General features: G+C 47.2%; 1 protein-coding gene across 1 annotated transcript; it reads right to left on the reverse strand.

Annotated features, from left to right (window-relative positions):
- Positions 1-13,418: 13,418 nt before the first annotated feature.
- Positions 13,419-16,166, reverse strand: Jun (Jun proto-oncogene, AP-1 transcription factor subunit). Its single transcript, XM_005352744.3, has one exon. The coding sequence runs from the start codon at positions 15,083-15,085 to the stop codon at positions 14,084-14,086; it is 1,002 nt and encodes a 333-aa protein (XP_005352801.1). The 5' UTR covers positions 15,086-16,166; the 3' UTR covers positions 13,419-14,083.
- Positions 16,167-24,719: the final 8,553 nt, after the last annotated feature.

Genomic DNA, 24,719 nt, shown 5'->3' on the forward strand with positions numbered 1-24,719 from the left:
AAGATGTGTGTGGTGTGTGTGTGTGTACTTATAGATGATATAGATGTAGACACATATGCTTATATCACAAATTAGAAAACTATTTTGCTCACTTGATCCCGATTCTCACAATAATGGGTTTTAGTAAGACTTAGAAAAGTTGCAGAATACTGAGTGTTGAAGAGTTTTCCATGCATCAGCCTCTTCACTCCATTACAACTGCTTCATCTGTGCAGTGGATAGCCAACTTATTATTCAGCAAAGAAAAGAGACCTGCCCAGAGCCTCATACATAAAATTCAAATTCAGTGCTTCCAACTCTAGAACTTGAAATCTTCCCCAGCATACCACGAGAGTAACCCAAGCCATCATCCTAACAAGGCAAGTTTCCTTTACCTTATTGAAGATGAACGTGATTAGCCCAGTCCTCTTCCTGGACTCTCTGAATTCCTATTTCTCAAGCCCTCTCTACCTGCTGAGTCTTACTCTTCATTCCTGAAATAGGAAATGTCCTATAGAGTCTGGTCTAGCTTCCTGGCCCCTAGCTGGTGGAAAAGGGTATTTCCAATGCATACTCTTTACCAGTCTGCTCAAAAATAGTGTGTATATACTTGGTCCTCTAAGACTGACAACACCTGTACTTATGACCCAGTGTAGGTCATAAGCATGTGTTGGCGAGGCCTTCTAATCTTTAATTGGGGATTAGTGGGTGGGAGGAATAGACACTGTGAAGTCTGGACTCTGACCCCATCTACAGGCATTTGTTCAAACCCAAGGGTCCTGTGGAGGAAAGCTGTGATGTATTGACTTGATACATCGGATTACTCCTGCTATTTTATTTGATTTGTACTTTTAATCCTTGGGCTAGCCAAATGGAGAAGAGAGCATATAGCGAATCCATTTCACTTTAAAGACCCTCTGTACTACTTTGCCCATTCCAGTGATTGTGACTTCCCTTTTCCTGTTCTCTCATCTCAAAATGAATATTTTGTTTTTGTTTTGGCTTCAGAAAACGGGGCATACCACAGCACACCTGAGCAAACAGGGGCTCTGGCGGACTCGTGGTGTAAGGAAACACATGAGGTTTAGAGTCTGGTATGGTGAAACCACAGTGAGCACCAAACCCCCATTAAGACTCAGGACATCTTCAAAGGGTGTTTCTTCTTTGTCCTGGCACTTGGCAGCCAACTGCTTCTAAGAGTCTTTGGGCAGGAAAAAGAATCACATTTGGATACCTAGGCCTGTCAGGTCAAAAGCAGGTCTTGAATCCAGACCTCAGGAACCCAGAACAAACTGAAATGGCAAGCCCTCCCCATGTCAAAATATGGCCTTTCCTCCATACAGAATGCAGCCAAGCTGCTCGGTGGGGTGATAACTAACTGCAATATTTGATATATTAGAAAATATGACTCCTTTTAAGTTTCTATCAGATCTGCAGAAAATTCAGTGCCTTAGCCAACAGTGTTTTATTGTTGGTGTTTTCGTCTGAAATGGAATCTCAGACAACAGGGCATAAGCCCAGAGAAAGACAGAAGAGAAAAATGTAACCTCTGTGTTTTCTCATTCTCCATCTGTGCCAAGGAAAAGGGCTGATACTCCTGGCAAGTCTACTATGTCTCTGGTGTTACTCAGGAATATGGAGTTGCTTGGGATCTTACACCATTTCTAACGCTCTGGGTCCTCATGACAGTTTGAATATGACATGTCTTCTACAGTCTCATTGCCAGCCAAGAGTGATGTTTGTGGAGGTTTGCGGGCCTTAGGAGCAGGAGGCCTACCAGCAGACATATCCATGGGCCTCCTATTTTGCTTTCTGCTGCTGTGATTAAAAACATTCTGATAAAAAGGGTAACTGCAGGGAGGAAAGGTTTACTAGGCTTTATCCATCATTCAGGGAGGCAGGGATACAGCAGAAACTCAAGCAGCTAGTGACATTACATCCACAGTCAAGACAGAGAGCAATGAACCCTGCCATGCTTGCTTTCTCTCGCCTAGCTTTTTCCTTTCTTATATACTTCAAGACTCTGTGCTTAGGAAAATGGTGCCGCCCACAATAGGGTGTGTCTTCCTACACCAATTCACAGTGCCCACAGGCCAACCTGATCTAGACAATTCCTCAGTTAACATTCTCTTCCCTAGTGATTCAAGGTTTTTTGTGATGTGGGATGCCCTTTTGAATAAGTATTGCTTTTATTGGTTAATGAATAAAAACCTTTTGGCCAACGGCTTAGCAGAGTAAAACCAGACAGGAAATAGAGAAAGAGAAGGCAGAGTCAAGGAGATACCACATAGCTGTGGAAGGAGACAGGAAGCTGGAACCTTACCAGCAGGCCACAGCCTCATGGTGATACATAGATAAGCAAAAGTAGGTTAATTTAAGATGTAAGAGCTAGCTAGGAATACACCTAAGCTATGGGCCAAACAGTGTTGTAATGAATATAGTTTTTGTGTGATTATTCAGGTCTGGGAAAAGAACGCGCAGTCTCAGGTTCATTTTGTGGACATTTAAAACTAACTGCCACACTGTGGTCAGGGCTTTAGAACCTGAGGTTCTCTGCTAAGATGTGAATGTTGCAGCCATGATGGGCAGAGCTGAGCCAGGTGCCATGGTGGACTGAGAACTGAAGCGAGCATCTCTCTTAAGTTATTGTCATCTGGCATTTGTCAGGTCGGCAGGAAAAACACAATCACCTCTTTAGCAGAGGTAGCTAGTGACCGAGAGCTTTGTCTTCAAGACAAATCTGGTTCCTGTCCCTTAGCGTCCTGGGACTTTTTTATAAATCATACTGCCTTGGTTTCCTTGTACAGTATAAAATCTATAAGGCTTAAATGAAGAAATATGAACATTGTGTGTCTGATAAGAGCTATAGAAGCAGCACTGGTTTCTCAGAGCCAGGGACCCAAGCTCATACATTAATAGGAGAAAGTGTACCTTCAGGAAATGAGCGTTCCTGGTTAACTTCCATATAACTTCTGAGGCTGTTGAAGACTTGAGAGTTTGGACACTAAATTTGGTCATAGAGTATTAGGTTGAATTCTTGGAATCCCTGTCCAATGTGTTTATCCTTCCCTGGAGGGAATTCTAAGTCCTGACTATCCAGGTCTCCTGGCTGCTTCTAACACTCACCTTTGCCACAGACAGGTCCCCACCCCGAGGTGACTAATCCCTCACGTCTCAGGTGAGAGGTCATTTGTAGTGACTAGGCTGACTGAGTCCCCTCACCGCCACTCCCACTACTCTGGCAGGGCTTTGACTGCATCTGTGGTGACGCTGTTTGCTCTACTCCTGCAGTCCTTTGCAGACTGTCAAGTTCCAGAGAACCAGTGAGTCACAGCTATTTAAGAGTTCTTTTTCTTATCTGGTGATAAATAAATTCAACTCCATGCATTTGGGCTGAAAACAGTTGAGCTTTGGCTGACAGGCACTCTGAATCGTATGCTCTTTAGTCCCTGATTTCGCCTCACACTAAACCGCCATCATCCCGTTTTAATGTCCAGCTTTTACTCGTTCCTTTAAGTCATAAGCCCAAGGAACTTCTACAGCAAAGGAGAAGCTATTCAACTCTATTACACAGGTATCTGTTCCCACTGTGTCCCCTGCTATGATAGCAGTCAACATGATTAATGCCACTAGTTTTTGACGTCTGCGTTGCTTTTCTCCTCCGGGGTTTACCTCTTGCTTATAGAAGAAGAGGAAATCAATACTCATGGGGTGAAGGAGCAGAATTAGCAGCATCTTTTGCAAATCATGGGAAATCAGTCCCATATTAATATCTACTTTACTTTTCTCATTGCTATGGCCAAATACTTGACAAGAAAGAACATGAAGGGACAAGGCTTATTCTGGCTTATGGTTTGAGGGGATAGAGTTTATTTTGGGGGCGGGTTGGCTTGGTGGCAGAAGAGTGAGTTGCTTGGTCACACTGTGGCCACAGTTGGGCAACAAAGGGGTGTTGTCATGCGATACACCTTCTTTTCCTCATCATCTTGGGACTTCAGCCCATGGGGCAATGCAGCTAACTAACATTCAGAGTGGATCTTCTCTCCTCCTTACTTAAATCTCCTTGGAAACACCTTCAAAAGATGTTCCCAGAGGTATCTCTTCTAGGCGTTTTCAAATGTAGTCAAGTTGACAATGAAGATGAACTTTCACAGTATCCTAAATGGAAAGCTTGTAAGTCTATTTTGCCACAAATTACCCCATTTTAGCCTAGAATGGTTTTAAGACATACACCAGTGATCGATCTGCTATAATGTTTCATAGTTGTAACACTGGATCTACCATTCACATATGATTAAAGTCAATTTTTATTACTAGGAATTTTCAGGTACTTCTCCCACATTCTAGATTCTGGGTGTCACGAGCTTTGATTCATCCTGAGGAGGAGGAAATTAAAGTTCCTTAGTGTCTCCTTGTAATTCGGTCACGATAATAAGGTATTTCATTCTTCCCCTTTTGCTGCTCTAGTGATGGGATTGTAGAAAGACTGTTGGAGACATTGATAGTGATGGCATCAGATAAGAAGGTAAATAGAGGAAAATGAAAAGCCCAGCGTGGGTTTTCAAAAAATTGTCTAAAGAACACCAACTCTTTGCTTAATGTGTCTAAATGAATCCATTTTAATAGTGAGCATCATAATAGCAGCTCTGCTAATTTTATTCCCCATGGCTGTGATAAAGTGCACTGACAAAAGCAACTTACGAGAAAATTCGGTTCTATGTCAATCATGGTGGCCGGGAGAAAAAGACAGGAGAAACTAGAGAGGCAGCTAGTCACATTGTATCTACAACATGAACACAAGTGTTGAGCTCACTTTCTCAATTCTTAAACATTTCAGAACCCCCTTCCTAGAAAAGGGTGTCACCCATGGTAGGCAAGTCTTCGCACTCAATTAACATAGTCAAGATAATGTCCCATAGACAAGTCCACAGGCCAGCCTAATCCAGACAGTCCCCCAGTGATACTTTCTTCTCCAGGGATTCTAGACTGTGCTATGCTGACAATTAAAAATAACCATCACAGTAACCAAGTCCAGCTCCCTTTACCAAAACCTCATGCATCTTGTATCATTTAATGTAATCCTCCTGGGTATTTGCCATTAGGGAAGAATGAGCCACTAACTAATTAAGAGGGACCAAAGAACAGCTCGTAAATTCTGACCCAGAATAAGATTTGTATAGCTACCTTTTTGTCCTGTCTACAAATCCCTGCTAAGGATAAGCACGAAAATCACCAAATCAGCTCAGGCATTAGACATGTTCTGTTTGACCCTCCAGATCAGTTCCTGACCTATTCCCTTCTAGATCTTGATTTTTCTTGGAAGATCTCCTCCAACCTTCCTATCTGGCCACAGAGCTTTCAGAGACTCTGTGCCTTGGTTTCAGAGATGGGTGGTTAACACCTTTTTAAAAAAGGCAACTGATATACCTCCCACCCCTTGTGGATATGAGACCTAATGAGACCAATGACACATAACTCTGGAGGCACGTGAGGAAATGCTGCACCTATCTCATTTGTGTGGACAGAGAGGTGAACTGCAGATGCCAACCAGAGACAAGAATGAAACTGATCATCCCTACAGTGGGTGGAGATACAGAGACAGACCAAATGATGCCATCGGAGTTGCGTATATACCTCCCCCAATGGCTTTCCAGTGAAATCCCTCTCTTGAAATGGAATTATCTGTCAATGGCAGTCAAGAAGTTCTAATGGATACATCTATGCTTTGCCAGTGATAGGCCTGGCCCTTTTCCACAAATTAGTTTACTTAATCCTTGCAACAATCCAAGAGGAATATGTTATTAACTTCATTTTATAACTACAGCAACTGAAGCTCAGAAAAGCTAAATATTTTTCCCTTCCGGGTAGTGTTTTGTTAAAATGTAGCTCCAACCTCTGTACTATTTTCTCTAGGAATGGATTGTAATTGGTGTAAGCATCATGTCCCTTTCTTGGAATTCCATGTCTTCACTCCTTTCTGTCCCTTCTCAACACTCCCAATTCATTCACTCTCTCCCTCCTCTCTGCTCCTACACTTTGACTTCAGGAATACAAGGAGTGGATATTAGTCACGCAGAATTAGTCATTCTTCCTCTGGAGGCAGAAGGCTGGCTGGCAATGATGACCACAGTGTACTCCTGAACAACACGCTGGGTGCTGGCCACTCTTTCTTTTCAGGCACTCAGCCATTCTTGAGGGCTTCTCTGACAACATCTGGATGACGGGGAGGACTCTAGGCTGATAGATACCCTGCTTGGTTTTGGTATTTCATTGCTTGGATATTTGTATGCAGCCAGTTGTGTTTGAAACCCTGCCTCTTTCTGACTTCACTTCCTAAATGTGCTGACAGGCCTGTGAGCCAAACCAAACAGGTTCACAATGCTATGCCTGGAGAATATTCCCCTTTGAATACAGCTGGCAAAACAAAATTTTCTCCAGCCTGCAGAGAGGACCTGCCAGCCCTTGTATGACCGAGACACGGGCCCTTGGAGACCTCATTGGATTTTTAATAGGAAATGGTTTCAACTCAGCTATCATGGTGTGTGTGTGTGTGTGTGTGTGTGTGTGTGTGTGTGTGTGTGCGCGCGCATGCGGGTGTGTTCATGGTCATTTCCTTCTGAATTAACAAACCCACACTGAAAAATGCTTGATAGTCACTAGCCTGCTATAGACAGGTGTTTTGTAAAAATGATCATCCCAGCAGCCATTTGTTGATGCTATGGTTGGTTTCTTTTTAACAAAAGGAAACATTGGGGCTTGGCAAGATTAAAGGGCTTGCCCCATGCTCCCCAGCCACAAGAAGCAGAGGTCAGCTCTAAGCCAGCAGTGCTTACCTCCCAAACTTGCCGCTGCTGCCTCTGGATCTGCCTTCATCCCAACCCCTCCCCCCATCATCAGGCTTCGGTTCTTTGTGCATCCAGCAGAGTGGTAAGGAGCCGTGGGAGGGACAGGGGTTCCAATACCTTCCCAGCTCTGTGAAGTTGAGCCAGCTTGTTTACTTTTCTTAATCTTTAATTTTTTTAAATACACGCAAAATGAAATGACAAAGTATCCGTGTGACAGAGAAGTCATGAGATCAACAGAGGTAGACATTTATATGGCAAGAGTACTCCAGGGCAAGGTCAATTCTTTGGAGTCAGCTTAGATTCAGCTCTAGTTTCTACCTATTACGTATTTCATAAACTTGAACAACTTATGAACCTTCATTTCCTCATACATAAATAAAGGCCGACCGAGTATCCTCATGGTGAGTCCTAGTGTAGTATCTACACTTATAAATGGTATCCACTATGAATAGTATGTAGATGCCAATTGCTAGTATAAAATATTGTGGCAGATACTTTTGGTTGCTACTGGAGGTTACTGCTGCAGAAGTTTGGTTCTCAACGGAGTTAGAAGAGGCTTGATAAAGCTACTGTACACGCATTCCTCTAATCTCAGCATTCAAAACCAACAAGTTCTAGTTTTTTGTTTGTACAATTAATAAATATTTGCCATAAGATAAATATTCAGGGGGGTTGGGGGAACTCTGATAAATATCTATATTATTTGGGGATCTATATTGATGGATGCCCCATTCTGAACATATTGAATCTCATAGTTACTGTTAAGTCCCTGCTTGGATAACATTTATATTACTGTGGTTTGAACTGAATGGCTAGCACAATTCAAAAACGCTTTCCACATCTTTTGAGGAGATGAAATAGGGAAGGGGAATGAATAGTGGGCTTATTCTCTTGTCTGGGATAGTCTGTAGACACATAACTTGCTCCTGGTCAATGGGACCTGAGAAGACATCCATTGGGGTAGAAAAGGGTTACAGAGAATGGAAAAATGAAAGGAAAGATTATGTGCTGTTGGTAGTTGTTTGCATTTACTTGTAAAGCTAGGAACTGCCACAGGTAAACCCATTCCATGGAAGAATTTCCCCTGGTACACCGAGCACAGTAAAATAAAGAAATCAAAGATAGCTGGACCATGATACTGCCAAACTACTATGTTTGCCATCTCTGGACCTGTTTCCTATTTGGATACCTATTGAAATTTTCTCTTCTGTTCTAGTCCCTGTAAGCAGCCTAACTAGTATAAAGATCAATTATATCACAACTCAGCGGTCTGCCCACCTTCTTGTAGGATTTGAGATAAGGTAGGTCAAAGTTCTTCCCAAACTGAATTAATACATTCTGGAGATTAGCCATCGGTAGGAGCTGAGAGACAGATGGCGCTGAGATTTGAGAAATATCCAAATTCTATCCAGGTGGCTCAGAAGCACCCACAGCCTACGAAGGCAGAAACTTAATCAATGATCTGATAACCCAATTTTCTGAAGCAACAATGAGTGAGCTCTCAAGCAAAGGCTTTGCTGGGCCGTTCACTAAGGAAGTTTACATAGCAAGAAACCGCCAGGGCTTCGCAGCACTGGGTATTCCGTTCCCTCCAGGAAGGGAGGGTTTGCAGCAGGGCATAGGAAGTTCATTGGACGCTGCTGAGACACGGACAGAATCTCTCGGGAGACTATCTGGTTACCTTTGCTCAGATGTTATGCACATCGGAGAACCTTCTGAAGAGTTATTCTGCTCCTCGGGGTCCTCCGTGGAGAACTAAGCGTGTGTGCTCAGTGAAGGATCCAAGGACACGGGGTCATCTGATGCCCATCACAAAACAGGAAAAGAGTAGGATTGTTGAGGCCTCGCAACAGAATCACTGCCCCAGAATTGTGATTGGACACGTGGCCTCAACAGCAGCACTCAGCGTTCGCTGGGAGCTTTGGCTTCTAGTCTCATGAACTGGAACTCTGATTGGTACCCAGGAAAGTGGGGAGAACATATTAAGATAGACGTATTTGGGACTGTCCAGTAGAGATGCCGCTGTTCTCCATGCTCCCGTTTGCTCGCTTCACTCCAGTGACCTAGGCTCTGTCGTAGCCCACAGAGTGCTGCAGCCTTTCCACAGCCGTCTCCCAGGCTGCCCCTCTCTTCGGACTTACCTAAGTCTGCCTTTCTGTTCTCCACCTGCCCAGCTCTTCGTCATCTGAGAATCCTTAGCTCAGGTTCCTCTCCCACCATCTCTGCTCCCTACTCGATCTAAATTGTCTTTCTAGTCACTAGCATCCAGTTCTTCGCCGAACCGGTCCATATACAACCACGCACTTCCTTGCCTGCTTTCCTTATTGTGATCTTTCTTATTAGATTATAAAATCCAAGAGATTGCTAAAATCTCTTAGCAATCTCCCTCCCCACCGTGCTCTCCGTGCCTCACACGGAACAGGCACGCCGTGTTACTTGTCGAGGAAAACAAGTGGTGTGTGGATGTAAGACATTCAAATTCCCGTGACATTCATAAAATTGTTGGCCTCTTTGCCAGTGCTGCAAAGAGTTCGGATAACTTTGGTCAGTTCTGGGTGGCTAGACAAAGTCAGGCTGTATCCTGCTCCCTCGAGGACCCACTCTGAGTTCTCACCCTGGTGGCCTGGCCTAGATGTTGCAACTCCATTTCTTTCCTGTGTATTTCAGGAAGTATCTGAAAGATGACTTTCCTCCGAGAGGTCAAACTGACATTGGAGACGAAGACAAGCAGAGAAAACAGCAAGGGTGAGGGGCCTCTTGACAGAACCCTTTATGTTTAATCTGCCGGGTGACTGAAGAACAAGAAAAGTGAATGATGTAGCTGGGACCAAGACATCATCTGCCCAGTTTGTCCTCTCAAGTAAACCTTTTTGTTATTATTTCCTTTATCTAGCCTCTTCCCTACCCATGAGTCCTTGCAGTATACGTGTTTCCAATATTGATAATGTCCCTTCTCAGCTTCACATCCCTCTGCATTTCCCCATTAACCCCAACACAGCGTGGACTGGGTGCCACGACATAAGCTGACCCTAACTCACTCCCATTTCATCCCCTGCTTTTCTTTGCACAGTTTGCTTTCTGACCTCTTCAAACAGATCCCACACCCCCATCGCATGGTGCTCTATCGTGCTGCTTTTGTGCTTTGAAGATACACTTCTCTGCCTGGATTGGTCCAAATGTCACTTCTGTGAGATCTTTCTTTACAATGGCTTCTTCGCCCCTCTCCTGCCATTGCTTTCTTAGAGCATGCGTTGTGTACCGCTCGAATAGTGTCTGCTTTATCCCCTGCGCCCTTTTCCCAGAGTGAGTTCCTTGCAAACAAAGGTGGCGGCATTCTCAATGTTACCTCATAGCCTGATAGGGCCTTAAAGAGATCCAGGCCCAGTGGCTGCCTTATCTAGGATGTCTTGAGAGTTCAAAACCAAAGAACTGAATCTGTTTGCCACAGGTAAGAAGTACTTTTACTTCTGTGCCCTTCTCGGCTTCTCTTCTCCTCCTCTGGAAGACTGATCCAGCCCAGAGTGGATAATGGAGGGAAAGGGCGGCTAGGTTGAAAAGCATTCTTTCCTTCTCTGCGTAGTCAGTACAGTTCTTTTCTGACAACAAAGGACGCGTGTGTTGAATGATCAGTGTGACTCTTGTCTCAGCAAGCAAATACTGAATATTACCTCTAGATAGACCCCAGCCATGCATCCAAGTGCAGAAAGTCTCCTTTGTCACGACCAACGAAGTTAGTTGTTTCTACTAAAGTCACACTTGGAACTACTTTCTGTGCTTGCCTGGTCCTTCCCAACCTCCACTGCCACACCTAATGTTTCAGATAGATGGATTTTATACAAGATGACCCCTTGCATTAGTGAAGGCAGGAGGGGTTGCTCTGTATGGCATCTGGTATGACCAGGCTGACAGCCTAATTCTTCAAGGAACACGAGTTGAGAAGCAAGTGTTAGAACTTTGTTGTGGGCTAAGTTTGACTTTGGGGGGGCTAGCTTTGATCCACCTTGTATTATACAACAGAGCATGGATAAAATATATCCCATTAGAATAATTAAGTTCGGGAATAAAGTTGAAGAAAGACCTTCAGTTTTGTTTACTCGGTTATCAAACGTTATTTTGTGTCGGCCCATTATGCGCCAGGCCCCATAGTAGGAACCCGAGAATCCTCTGATTAGCAGGATAGAGTTTTAGCCTTGATGCAGACATTCACCAATGCTCACGTTTTCATAGGTGTTATGATGCTACAAGGGGGATTCTTCACTCCACAGGAACATGGAACCATCAAGGAACATTTTATAGAGAAGGTGCCATTAAGCCAAATTTAAGCTCTAGTTACCTTTCTGATGCTGTGACAAAACACCACTGCGCATAAACAAGAAATTTTAGGGAGGAAAAGTATTTATTCTGGCTACACTTGGCGATCGTAATCCATTGTGGAAAGAAATCCAAGCATGAGCTCAAACCAGGACACCAAGTAACCTTAGAGAACTTAGGCAAGAGTGATCGCTTGAAGGGGAATGCAAGGCTGGCCGGAAGAGGAGTGGGATAAGGGGACCACAAGTTTGGAGTCTGAAATGCCCAGAGACCCAGACTCACACAAACCAACTTCTGATGGTGAACATGTAGTATTGATTGGCTCATTTTACCACAGAGCTCTTGGAAGGTAAAATAAAAAATAATACTATTTCCGTGTGGACATTCCTAACGATTATACAAACCCTCTGTCACAACGGTGAATAATCTATGAATTATACATACTTATATACGTAACTAAGAAAGGATTAGTGACTTTATATGCCATTTTCTTCATCCTGAGTGCTACCTAAAGTCTGACACACTGAAAGTCCATAATTGAACTATGTCTGCAGTAATTAGCTAATTCTCCTCTTTTGAAGTTTACAGGATACCATTGTTTTGTTTCCTCTGTTGTCATTATGTTTTTCTTGAATCTCTTTGGGTTAGAATAGTTAGAATTTCAGGAATGTAACTTAAAATATTAGTTGAAAGGGACAAGAACAGGAATAAGCTTGAGGCCTTTTTTCTTTTCCTTTTTTTCCCCCCTCCTCAAGTCAGCTTCAGAGTGGTGTGGCATTTCTGAGTTGTGCTGTCTGGGCCTAGTCTAGCACTCTGGTTATCAGTTTCTCAGCCTGTGTACTGATCTACTTTGCACTTGTTTAGCTTCCACAGAACCACACCCTCAAGTGCTTTATTGTCCCTCTGCTACTCCTAATATGGTCAAAGATCAACTCACCTTCCGGGTTGCTGACATCAGCAAATTCACTGTGTGGCGAAAGTGCCTTGGCTCCCAGTAACTCTTTGTTCCAGGAGTATTATTACAACGGAGTATGTCTGACACCCAAGCAGCCTGTCCAGGCCCCTGCAGACCTAAATGTGCGCCAGAGAAACTGTGTTTGGATTTACTGCCACAGGCACTCCCAGACCTGTTGCATACTGGAACACTGCTAATGAGCCAAGAGCCAGGCTGAGTCCTCTGTGAGGTGTTTCTGGATGTCAAATTGCTTTTGCTGCTTGATAATTACAGCAGCTCGTGGGATGAGAAGGAACCTGGCAAAAAATGTCCCCTTGTTAAATACACACTTGTTGATAACCTGTTGTATCTGTAGACACAATTCAAGTTTTCAGTCTCCCCAGAGCTGAGATTACAGATGTGCTATATAATCAGTGTTGGTGGGGGGGCATTTCTCTTGTGAATCTGCCCCCACAGGATTTATGATGGCATCTTCCTAGATTGGCTCTGTAATTATTTAAGTCAGATTATTTTGAAATAAGTTTAAAAAAATAAATATGGGCTTGGTACCCTGGTCACTTCCCTGGTTTGGGGGGAGAGATGGGGATAGGGGTTGACAAAAGGGGATGGAGAAGGGAGGGTTGGGAGAATAGTCCACCAGGGCCCACTTCTAGTTTGACTCTTCCTAAACTCTTTGCCTCTAAATTTACTAGCTTTAGAGTGCAGTGATGCTAACCCCAGACGCTGGGAAACCTTCAGTATTTGGTTCAGGAATAAAAAGGTAGCAAAGGGAAAGGAATTCAAGATTTTCTAAACCGTTATTTGAATACATTTATTGCAACAAGAATGCTGTTATAAATATGCACAAGCAAAGGCCATCTTTCTCTCGGAGTTGTCGGAGTCCAGGTTGGAAGGAGACATCTGTAAAAACTTCCATGGGTTCCTGCTTTGAGAAGAAGCAGCTATTGCTAAACCTCTACTAGGATTATAAATGAGCACAGCACATGCCTCTTGAACAGTTCCAGCTCTAAACTGGTGTCTGCTTTCCCAGTGGGTCGTCCCCTCCCTTGCACCATCCCTGTCTTCCAGCCTCTAGAAACACCATACCATCTTCTGGTTAACAGTCTGGACTCAGGAGTTGCTGGGGGGGGGGGAATGAAAGCATGCAGGGCATCTATTTCTACAATCAAACAGAGAACACAGCTTTTACGCTAGATCTGACACTCAGCTGTTACTCCATCTAGCTACCATTATCTATTCATAGTGCAGCCAAGAGGTTGGGGGCTACTTTTCAATACTTTATTGTATTTTCTTAAATATCCTTTCTGGAAATTTTCAGAAACAAAACATAAAAAAAATTATATACTTTATTACAAATGGTAAACTCAGAACGCTTCAAATCTCTTATTTACAAACAACACTGGGCAGGACACCCAAACAAACAAACATGGAATAACTTACAAAGGCAGGAAGCTGTTTATTGACAGTAATCAGCTTTCATCAAATTAAAAAAAATATATATGTACATACACAGTCGAGGGAGGCAGGCCAGGGAAGTTCATCTGCGGTCTAGCCTGGCATTCACGAGCCTCCCTCCCCTCCCTAGCCCTCCCTGCTTTGTGTTCTTAAGGAGCACTACAGAAGCAATCTACAGTTTGCAGTTTGTAACCCCCCACCCCCCTTTTAATACTGAATGAGATCGAATGTTAGGTCCATGCAGTTCTTGGTCAATGTTAACGAAAAGTCCATCGCTCTGGTCGCGCGGGCACAGCCCATACGCCAGGCCTGTCAGCCAATAGGCCGCTGCTCTCTGGCTCCGCGCCAAGGCAAGGCGCGCCACGTCCTTCCCACTCCAACACACTGGGGGCGCCGTCAGGACGCAACCCAGTCCATCTTGTGTACCCTTGGCTTCGGTACTCGGGCACTTTTGTTTTTCTTTCGTAACCAGTCAAGTTCTCAAGTCTGTCTCTGATATTTTTTTCTTCCATTACCCCTCAGCCCTTACAGTCTGTCCTCAAAACGTTTGCAACTGCTGCGTTAGCATGAGCTGGCACCCACTGTTAACGTGGTTCATGACTTTCTGTTTAAGCTGTGCCACCTGTTCCCTGAGCATGTTGGCCGTGGACGCCAGCTCCGAGTTTTGCGCTTTCAAGGTTTTCACTTTTTCCTCTAGTCGGGCGATCCTCTCCAGCTTCCTTTTCCGGCACTTGGAGGCAGCGATGCGGTTCCTCATGCGCTTCCTCTCCGCCTTGATCCGCTCCTGAGACTCCATGTCGATGGGGGACAGGGGCGGGGTCTCTCCCGGCATCTCGGGCACCGTCTGTGGCTCTTCCTTCAGGGCCTGCAGCCGGGGGTGCTGCACCGGGATCTGTTGGGGCAAGTGGTGCGGCGGCTGAGGCGGCTGCTGCTGCTGCTGGGGCTGCGACGGAAAAGCCAGCCCGGCCGCGCCGTAGGAGGGCGCCCCGCCGCTGCTCAGCGCACCCGGGTTGAAGTTGCTGAGGTTGGCGTAGACCGGAGGCTCGCTGTGCAGGCTGGCGCTGTAGCCGCCGCCACCGCCAGCGCCGGCTACCGATGCCACCGCGGGAGCCACCATGCCCGCCCCGCTGACCGGCTGTGCCGCGGACGTGACGCTGGGCAGCGTGTTCTGGCTATGCAGTTCGGCCAGGGCGCGCACGAAGCCCTCTGCGAAGCCCTCCTGCTCGTCGGTCACGTTCTTGGGGCACAAGAACTGGGTGGGGGTCGGCGTGGTGGTGATATGTCCATTGCTGGACTGGATGATCAAGCGCTCCAGTTCGGGCGACGCCAGCTTAAGCAGCCCAACGTCGGGCGACGTGAGGAGGTCCGAGTTCTTGGCGCGGAGGTGCGGCTTCAGATTGCCCACCGGGTCGGCCAGGTTCAAGGTCATGCTCTGTTTCAGGATCTTAGGGTTACTGTAGCCGTAGGCGCCGCTCTCGGACTGGAGGAACGAGGCGTTGAGGGCATCGTCGTAGAAGGTCGTTTCCATCTTTGCAGTCATAGAACGGTCGGTCAGTTCACGCGGGGTTGGCCTGGGCTGTGCGCTGAAGTTTCGGGGCCGCAACAGCGCGCTGGGGAGCGGGGGACACCCGTGCGTCCCTGCTTCGGTGACAAGTAAAGTTTGTCTAAGAGCGCGCGCTCCGGTCGGCGATGCTCCCCCCTGCGCCCTCTTCCCCAGCTCGCTCCAGGGAGAGCAGGGTTAAGAAACCGCCTGCGCTCACGTTGGTCGACTCCCGCGCGCTGCCGCCGGGCTTTGAAAAGTCGCGGTCACTCACCGAGCGCTCTCGGATGGCAGCGGTTCCTCGGGGACTGCGGACCAGCTCCAGCGACAGCGACTCTCCGGCGGCGAGAACCAGTCGTCAGGGAACTCTCGGTGGAAGCCCGCGATCGGGCTCCGCCGCCCCGGACTCCGACAACTGTCCCCTCCTCCGCGGCGAGGGGGAGGGGGACGCTCGGCGGCCGCGGCTAGCGCTCGCCCAACTTCAGTCGCCTGTGCGAGCCTGGCTGAGTGTAGGTTCCTCTTCTCCCTTTTCTTTTACGGTCTCGGTGGCAGCCTAAGGCGCAGCAAAGGTTTGCAAAAGTTCGCTCCGGGCCACTTGTTCCCTGTCTTCTGGGTCAGGAAAGTTGCTGGCCGGCGTAGCCGCTCGCCTATTTCCTCGCGCGGGCAGGCGCCGCTCTCGATGCTGTCAGCAGCGCCGAGACTTGGGAGCTTCTTCTCCGGGGAAGGCGGGAGAAGGAACTCTCGAAGTGCTCCCCAAAACACCGATGCTGGAACCGCGGGCGCTGGATCCAAGGAGTCGGTGAGAAAATGAAGACAAACAGATGAGCAGCCCGGAGTCCGCGGCCGTCCAGGTTGACCGAGTCCGTCCGTCCGTCTCTCTGTCTGCCTTTCTGTTTGAGCGCGTTCCTACCAGGTCGTCTCTGCCACACTCAGTGCAACTCTGAGTCCTTATCCAGCCTGAGCTCAACACTTATCTGCTACCAGTCAACCCCTAAAAATAGCCCATGATGTCACCCCAAGGCCTTCCCATTGGCTTGCGTCGCTCTCAGGGGGGCGGGCCCGCCTGTCGCCATGGAGACCTCACCCTAGAAGATTCTTCTCTGGGCCCGCGGAGGCTCACGGGATGAGGTAATGCTCCGCTGCGCTCCTACAGTTGGGCCCTTCTTTCTCCTCCTCCCTCCTCCCTCCCTCCTCCCGCGCGGCACTCGGGCTTGTGTTCCCGGGTTCCCTCCCCGGCGCGTCTTTCCCGGCCCGCCCGGTGCATTGTGGGCTGACGTCTTGGTTTGGCTGTCTAGTGACGGAGGCTGCCGGGTCGGCTGGACCCTTGCGGCGTCTGTCGGAGGCGGGCTCAAGTTCAGGGATGGGGACCCAGACCGAGACCCGAGACGCGGAGATCCAGAAAGCTGGGGAGGCGCTCTAGTGGCCCGGGGTGGAAGGCCTGGGAGGGGAGTGGAGGTGGCACACACGCACGAGAGTGGAGGTGACGCGCACAGATGCACACACACACGCACACACACTCACACACGTGTGAAGCGGCTGAGCGACCTGAGCTCCAGCAGGCTCCGCACCCCCGCACTTCCGGGAGGCAGCGGCGCGGGTTAAGATGGTTGTGTGTGCCCCGGGAGTGCGAAAGTGGGTTGAAGTTGAACGGGCTTGAGAGTGTCCCTCCCACGTCTTGAGCACGCGTGGAAGTTTGTCTCTTGGTTAAGTTCCGGCGGGGGATCTGCGCCGCCGTGTGCTGTACCTGGAAGCCAGAGATTTGCGGTACTAGGAACCGGACTCCTCTGGGTCCTCGGCACAACACGTCACCCTCTGGGGACATGCGGGGAGGGGTTCTCTTTGCCTCGGAGGGACGCGTTTTCTAGATGTGAAATTAAGGTGTGACTCCCAGCACCCATGGGGGGGGGTGTCAAAACCAACATTTAAGGGTTCAAAATTCGGGAAACCCCGGCGATCGCCTGTGCTCAAGCGCACACACGGTCCCGCGCGCGCTCAGCTCGCGCCCGCCCTTTCCCCCTCCTGATTTGCTTCTGGGAAAACAAGTCTTAAGAGCCGCCCGAAAGTCACGCTGCCTAAGCGGGAGTCCCTGGTAAGAAGCAGGCTAAACGCTCCCCTCCCCGCCCGCTGGTGGAGCTATATCCTTTGCGGCCTCTAGGAAGCGCTAGACACATGTAAGTGGTTTCTTTCCTAGGGCGCTGCTATCCGACCTCCATCCTCCACCCCTTAGGTCTAAAGAGGTGGCAAGCCTGGCTCTCTCACGGCATAAGTGCAAATCTCGGAATTTCTCTGAGCTTTTTTGGCCTCTACAGGTAGAGCGGGTGAGGTCCGCCGTCTCGGGCTTCCAGGCATTAGTGTTATCTTCCGTGACTTCAGGACTAGAAGGTGGTCTACTGACTGTCCCCTTCCTTGCCCCCTTCGGCGTCCCCCCTGGGCCTTCTCGGGAGTACCAGACTACAGGGGTGTGATTTGACTGATTTGGTAGGAGCCGGTGAGCAAGGTAGCAAAAGGCTTTGCGCCAGCTCTTCCCCCAAGCCTCCTTTTCGCCCATGACTTAAGGTTTGAAGTTAGACCTTTTTTAAGTTCCGAGGTTCTAATTTGAACTTTGCTGCCTCGGAACTCAGCCCAGGGTTTGTAGCCTTAAGAAGTTTTGCCTTGGAGCGTTCAGAACCCAATAGCAGCTGGTATCGGTGGGAAACCGGCCAACTCTTTCTACCCTGCCTCTGCGTGCTCATTTCGCTTTCGCTCAGACAGCAGAGGGTAACTGACTGGCTGCTGCCAGCCAGGCACTGACCTTTGTGGGGCCAGGGTAGAGAGAGCAGGGTTTCTGTGAAGTCCAGATCCATTTACTTCCCCCAAAGAGAGAATGAGTTCCCCTAATCAAGGAGCTCATATTCTACATGATTTATGATAACAGTAGTAAAAGTAAGTTTTGTCCATTAAACAGCCCCTATCTGCCAGTTAGCCCAAGCACTTTAAAGTATGCCGTTTCCTTCCCACAGCCATCTTGAGGCACGTACATTTTTACCTAGACTTTACACAGGAGGAACTAATCCCAGAGAGTTCATGTGTCTTGCTTGGGGTACAGGGACAGCTGGAGAGTGACCTGAAGTCTGTGTTACATTCCTTTGTATCTTCTCCACTCTGGCAAACTTTCTCCCAAAGCTTTGGTTGTCTGTTTGGGAAGGATTGTTGATGGCCTAGAAGTTGTTTTCTTGCTCCTGTATTTAGAAACTCGGGGACTTAGGACTGGGTAAGTATGTAGCTTTTGCCCAAGGGTCCTGTGCCTCTCCTGCCTCCTGCGGCCTAGGAGGCTTATTTTCTACTTCGCTTAAGAAATAGCACGTTTCATCCTAGGCGAAAAAGTTGTGCTCTTGCTAATGCCTCTGCTTGCAAGCCACCATCCACTTCCTCTTTGTCTGGGAGAAGGGGTTTTTCCCGCAGTCCAGCCAGCCACTGCTATCTAGCCTCATCTTGCTGGAGGCTCAGTTGCAAAGCACTGAAGGGGAATACACTGAGAGTCACTCAGAGCTTTGCTGAGGTCCCGCTTCAGTCACTGCTGGTGAGAAGCTGGACAGTGGACAGAGTTCCTGCTCAGCCCCAGTGGGCAAGTAGTGGGAGGGAGCAAGAAACCATCATTTACTGACTTCGGCCTCTGGGGTGATGGGTTTGGGGTAGCATAGCTGAGCCTCCACATGGAATACCTTGTATCCTACAAGAAACTACACCTGTATGGGGATTACAATCAACCTGCATTACAAAAGACTATCTTCAAGGTTTTATATCTTTTAAAGCCCTGGGTCTTCATTAAGTCTTTGGAAGACTTCAGGCAAACCCAGGGTCACAGAAAGTGGTCGTAGGAGCAGAACCAGGCCCTAATTGCAGGAATGGATTGAGGGGTGGGCGTGTTCTGAAAACACTCGGGGGCTAGCATCTACTGTGCCCTCAGGACCTTCCCTTCCCAAGCAGAGCCCTGTCTCTGCCCCATCTTATAATGTGAATGGGATTCAGGGGAGCTGGTTCTCCCTCAGAGGAAGACACACCTGGACCTAACGCCTCTCTACACTACCTCTCAAAGCCTGGATGTGAACTTCATGCTGTTACTGAGGGGTTGTTGGGGCTGATCCCCCTGAAGAAGGAAAGAAGACAGGAAGGACTCCTTTCAGGCCCTCAGCCTCAGGCATGGCCTCCTGACTGGCTTTCTTTCTCTTATGCCGCTGGCCAAAGCTGAGAGGCAGTGCGAGTAGCCACAGCAACTGTTCTTTTCTGGTCCCGTTCCAGTGGTTTGCCCCGTTTCTTTGCTTTCTTACTCTTCTGCCTCATGTTCTGCTCATCTCTTTCCTTTTGCTTTTGGCTTGGTTTTGAGTATGTTAGCCTTAGGAGATGGGAAAGTTGTACCTTTCTTCTCTTCTCCAGAGCTGAATGAACATTGGGTACCATCATTCAGTATACCGAGGGGTTGGTTTGGATAGTTTGAGACAGGGTCTTGTTATAGCCCAAGCTAGCCTTGAAGGCAACCCTCCTGCCTCCAACTCCCAAACACTGAGGTCACAGTGTTCACCGTCATGTTCTGTGTGTCTTGAGAGTTTTAACAATAGGTTATTACCCCTTGAACAGATCCTTGCTGCAAGGCTGAACTTCTCCAGACCCTTCTCTTGTTTATTTTATTTTATTGGGATTGCCTTTGTTCAACCTGCAAACCTCCAAAGTTTTGGATTTTCTGTTTTCTTTTGTTCCTACTTACGATGTGGCCACATTGACCTAGATCTTACTTCAGTCGCCACCTGCAAATGCTCCTGGCCTGGTGTTATAACCTCTTGCTTTCACCCATTAGGTCCCCTTGTAAGGCGCTATCCATAAGATAGTTGTGCCTACTTGGAAAAGATCATCACAGTTGGGCGTGTGCTGTTGACATTCTCTACTTGGAAGGAGGGAGAGACAGTGTCACTGGACCCTCACCGGAGCATCCAGTCACTCCTTCCTGCCATGTGTATGCAATTGTACACTAATTGCATGTGGCGGTGGGGTCTCCAGGTGTGGGTGGATTGTATAGTCTGGGGAAGACTTGGGGAAAGAGTCTCCATCCATGCAGCCACAGGGGCGCTATCATCAATGTTGGTGCAGGCCTTGCAGCTCAGCTGCTTTAGAGTCTCCCGCAATCCTGCCTGTAACCGGCCCCCTCCATCTTTTTTTTTTTTCATTTTTTGTTTTTATATTTTTTTTATTGAAAAAAATTTCTGCCTCCTCCCTGCCTCCCATTTCCCTCCCCCTCCTCCCACTCCTCTCCCCCTCCCCCTACTCCTCTTCCCCTCCCTCTCCAGTCCTAAGAACAGTCAGAGTTCCCTGTCCTGTGGGAAGTCCAAGGTCCTCCCCCCTCCATCTAGGTCTAGGAAGGTGAGGGTCCAGACAGGCTAGGCTCCCACAAAGCCAGTGCATGCAGTAGGATCAAAACTCAGTGCCATTGTCCTTGGCTTCTCATCAGCCCTCAATGAGGGCTGATGAAAAACCCCTCCATCTTCTATAAGGAAGCCTAATGAACTCCCTGGTTTCCCCGGTGAAATGTGGTAGAATCGAACTTTGATTTGTTGGTGGGCCCTTAGGAGTTGGAGGTAGGTGCTGCTTAGTCTCTCCATCTCCAATACCCCACCACCCACCCAGGGGGAAAATTCTGACAGGTTCATTACCTGTCTCTTAACTTACGACAGGTGAGGTTTGCCAAAAAGATCACCATCCTTTCAGCCTGTGTCCTTAGCTGTTGGCCAGTCGAGATGAATGGTTGGCTTTTATGTTTCTTGGTTTTATTGTGTTACCCCATGCCATGTTTTAAATGAGTCAGGTCAAGTGCAGTTATACTGCTATAACACAGAGCCCTAAAAATCTCAGTAGCTTATAGAGAAATTTACTTCTTGCTCATTGTATATGCCCAGGTTCGGAAGGGCTGTGTTTAATTGTGTTTACTTCATCTGTAGAAGTTTTCGTCTTGAGTCGTGCTTCCGGAATCGTGATAGTCATCTTGGTGGGGAAAGAAGGCACGAGTCCATCCGACTTTAAGAGCTTCTTCCAGGTGTGATGCACATTATTGAATTCATAGACTAGAAGCTGATATGAGCCCCATGACTTGTTGCCTGAAAGGGTGCAGGGACATTCAGTCCCACTGTATGCCTGAAAGCCAGGAGTTTGAAGTGCCCACTTCTGTCTAGTTGAGATGACTGCTGGGGAAGCCATCCACAGATCTTCCCGGACTATAGCCTCAGGGTTATTTCCCACTCGTGCTACGTGTCTACAGAAGTCAGCTCTGTCTGTACTTGTACACACATGTTGGTTCTGGGACCCCAGCCAACAGCATCTTCATTCTAAACATTGCTGAGAGCAAAGACTACACAAATCTTAAAGCTCCTCCGGAGAGCAGTTCACTTGGCCACGCCTGACGTCACAGGGGAGGGAAGCAAGTATTTGTAAATAGAGATGCCATCCGCCACACCCTACAATCCACATTCCATCCATACCTCAGAGTCTCAGCCTCTCCAGACACTTTATCTACCTCCTTCATATATTTTTATTCTTTATCAAAATGTGCACTGGCTTAAGGCATCGCTCAGTGGCTAAACAGGCTTGCCACCAAGCCTGGCAACCTTGGTGCAATCACTGAGACCCAAGGGTAGGAGAGAATGGATAACCCAAGTTATCATCTGACCCCTCCTCCCACACACACACACTAAAATAAATGTAATTTTATATAAGCTATTTATTCTTCAAGAGTTAGATCAAATCATCACTCCTCCGAAACCTTTCGCTACCAATCTCCCAACTCACACAAATCATTTTATCCTCTTTGGCTCTCACCACAGTGGGTAAGTAGCTAGGAGATAGAGTCCCTATTACTCTTGAATGTCTTCTTTAATCGTTGACTCAAAACCCAGAAATGGTGTCTTTCTTATTTTGTATCTCCAGTGCTTAATAAGTATCTGGCACATGGAAGGATAAAGGATGCTGGGAAAAAGCTTAGTGATGGATTGTTAAAAAATTGCCTTTGCATGTGGAATTATGGGTGTTTTAAAAGTGAAGCAGAAATATTACCTGGACTTAGTTCATAATATTTGATCATGGCAAATTTCCTACCTGGATGGCTTACCTGGGCATCTCTTCCTGCGCCGCTTCATCTTTGTCAAGTTAACCACCTCTCTTCCTTTGTCCCTCTGTCTCTCTACACTGCTATACCCTCACTCCCCTCCGGCCTCTCCTCATACCTTCTCCTGCACCTGTTTTTTTCCAGCCACACTGCAGTTTAGAGTAAGTTTCTAAACTTGAGTGACTTGTGACAAAAGGTGGATTTCTTATTCTTGCTTCGTGTCTGTTAAGGTTGGCAGGGTCTCTAATAATATCACCTTCCTCTGGGACCCAAACTAGTGGACTGCCCGCTTCTAGGAACCTGAATGCTGTCTCGATAGAGGGAAAGAGAGAGTTGAAGACTCATGTCTGAACAGTTCCATGCCTTTGCTTTAAAATGTTACATATCACTTCTCACAGTTTCATTGACTAAAACTAATCTTCTGGCCCTCTCAGCCACCAGGGAAGCAGGAAAGCAAAGGGCTGGTAATATTTGGTGACCAGTAATAATGATTCCCACTTTGGTCTTGGGTTCCCCAAATGTGACAAGCATTTGAATGTTTGAATGAACATTATATCAAAGCAACTACTTTTGGTATCCATTAATCAAGTTCCGTGTCTTTAGAATCGCTGAAGAGGGCTGGGTATGCCCATCTGCCCAGGAAAACCTTTTAGTGTGCCCTGGGCCCTCTTCTCTTCTCACCTGTCCATCCAGCTAGTCGCCTTTGTGAACAGGTGTTTAACTTGTACAGAGTGGACGGATGTGATGTGTGTGCCTCTACAGGCTTGCTTCAGAAAGTCTTCTCATAATTCCTGGGAATGTACGGGACTTGGAGGACATACCAGAAGAACAGAGCCACAGGTAGAAGGAACCTTGGTCTCTGAAGAACCCCATGGAAGGATGTCCCTGCTGGACTTTGAATGACCAATCAGTTTCATTGTGCTGGTCCACTGGAATTTTGGAGTAGAGATGCTAATGTCTTCTTATTCCAGTAGGTGCTTTTAGGACACCTTCCATGAGAAGAAATGCTGGGCTGAAGTTGGCGCCTTTGTCCTGGCTGTCCCAGCTTGAAAAGAAAGAGGATAGTGCCAATTATATATTGGTGTGTTCCTGTTGAGTTTATAAGCTGCATGAGACATACTAGTATGTCTTTTATCTTTTCTGTATTTAATCTTTGAGTGGGCATGTATTGAAATGTCAGGGTTTTTTTTTGGGGGGGGACTTTCAGAATACAAGTATCACATATTGCTAAATATTTTATTAATACATTCAATATTTTTGAGTGTTTGATGTCTGTTAGACACTGGCAATCATTGCTAGACAACAGTTTCAGGGCCTGACCACTGGTTGAGGTATAGCAAGGAAAATAGATAAGAAGGGAAGATAAGATTAGCCCAGCTTGATAATGCCCTGAGCTACAGGATTCCTGGGTGGAGGGGCCTTCTGTCCAGGATGGTTGAAGAAAGTGCTTTGGAGAAAATGGTTAATAAAAATCTTCCAAAGTAAGTGGAAATCGGCAGGGGAAGGAGAGGCAGCAAAGAGAAGAGGAAGAGCGGGTATGTTCATGAAAGCTTAGATGCTAGGGACCAGGGCATGTTTGGAGCTGTAACAGAGGGATGGGAAGAAGGAACTTGGGACAGATACATCTAGGCACATGCTTAGATGCCTTGGTAGGCTTTGTCATGTAGCCAGTTGTCGTATGCAAAGTTTCTTCTAAGAGCAGATAGCCATCAAGATGCTGATACTTGTGATATCTGCGTAGTTGCTACTTTCTTCATTATGCTACCTTCTTTGTTTCGGTTTTCTACAGTGAACATGTATTACATTGCCAATTAAAAATAAAAAAAAACATATTTATATGATTGCTGTGACTCTATCTTCCATCTATCTTTAAAGAAGTCCTCTGAGAGAGCTGGGGTCCAGAGCTCATTCACAGTGAAGGCAGCTTTAAACTTAGGGCGAACGCTCATTCCCTTCACCTCTCCATTGCCTTTGCCTTCCCTGTGGCTTCTAAAAAATCCTGGTGGTTTTGTTAATCACAGACAGTGCCTGTGTGTTTGTGTGTATGGAGTATGCAGCTTAAGAGAAATCAGGACAGAGATTCTATGATCTGTCCCTGCTTAAGGAACTTCCCTACACAAGTGATGGTTTGTCCTGGGCTGCAGGGACTTGCCTTTTCTGTGACACTGTTACGTCCACTCCTACTGATTTGGCAATTAGTGGGGAAGTAACCAATAATGTTGTAAATGCCGGGAAGGCCACTGTTCCCAGTAATCCCTTCAACCCATATCTTCCTCCAGCATTCTGGCACATGGCTAACCATGATGGTGTTTCCAGTGAACATCCAAACACTTGGACGTCTGGAAGTGCTGGGTCAACATTTTCTATCTTGTTGGAACAGTGATCAGCAACCTCAGAGCTTTAGAAGAATGCGAGTTTGTTTTCTGTGCTTGCCTATTTCCACTTCATCCAGGCCCAAATGTTTACTCTTGAGGCGCAGCCTGGAAGAGCCCTGCCTGAGACACTGCT

Source organism: Microtus ochrogaster, chromosome 10 (genome assembly GCF_000317375.1).
Source record: "Microtus ochrogaster isolate Prairie Vole_2 chromosome 10, MicOch1.0, whole genome shotgun sequence".
NCBI lineage: Eukaryota > Metazoa > Chordata > Mammalia > Rodentia > Cricetidae > Microtus > Microtus ochrogaster.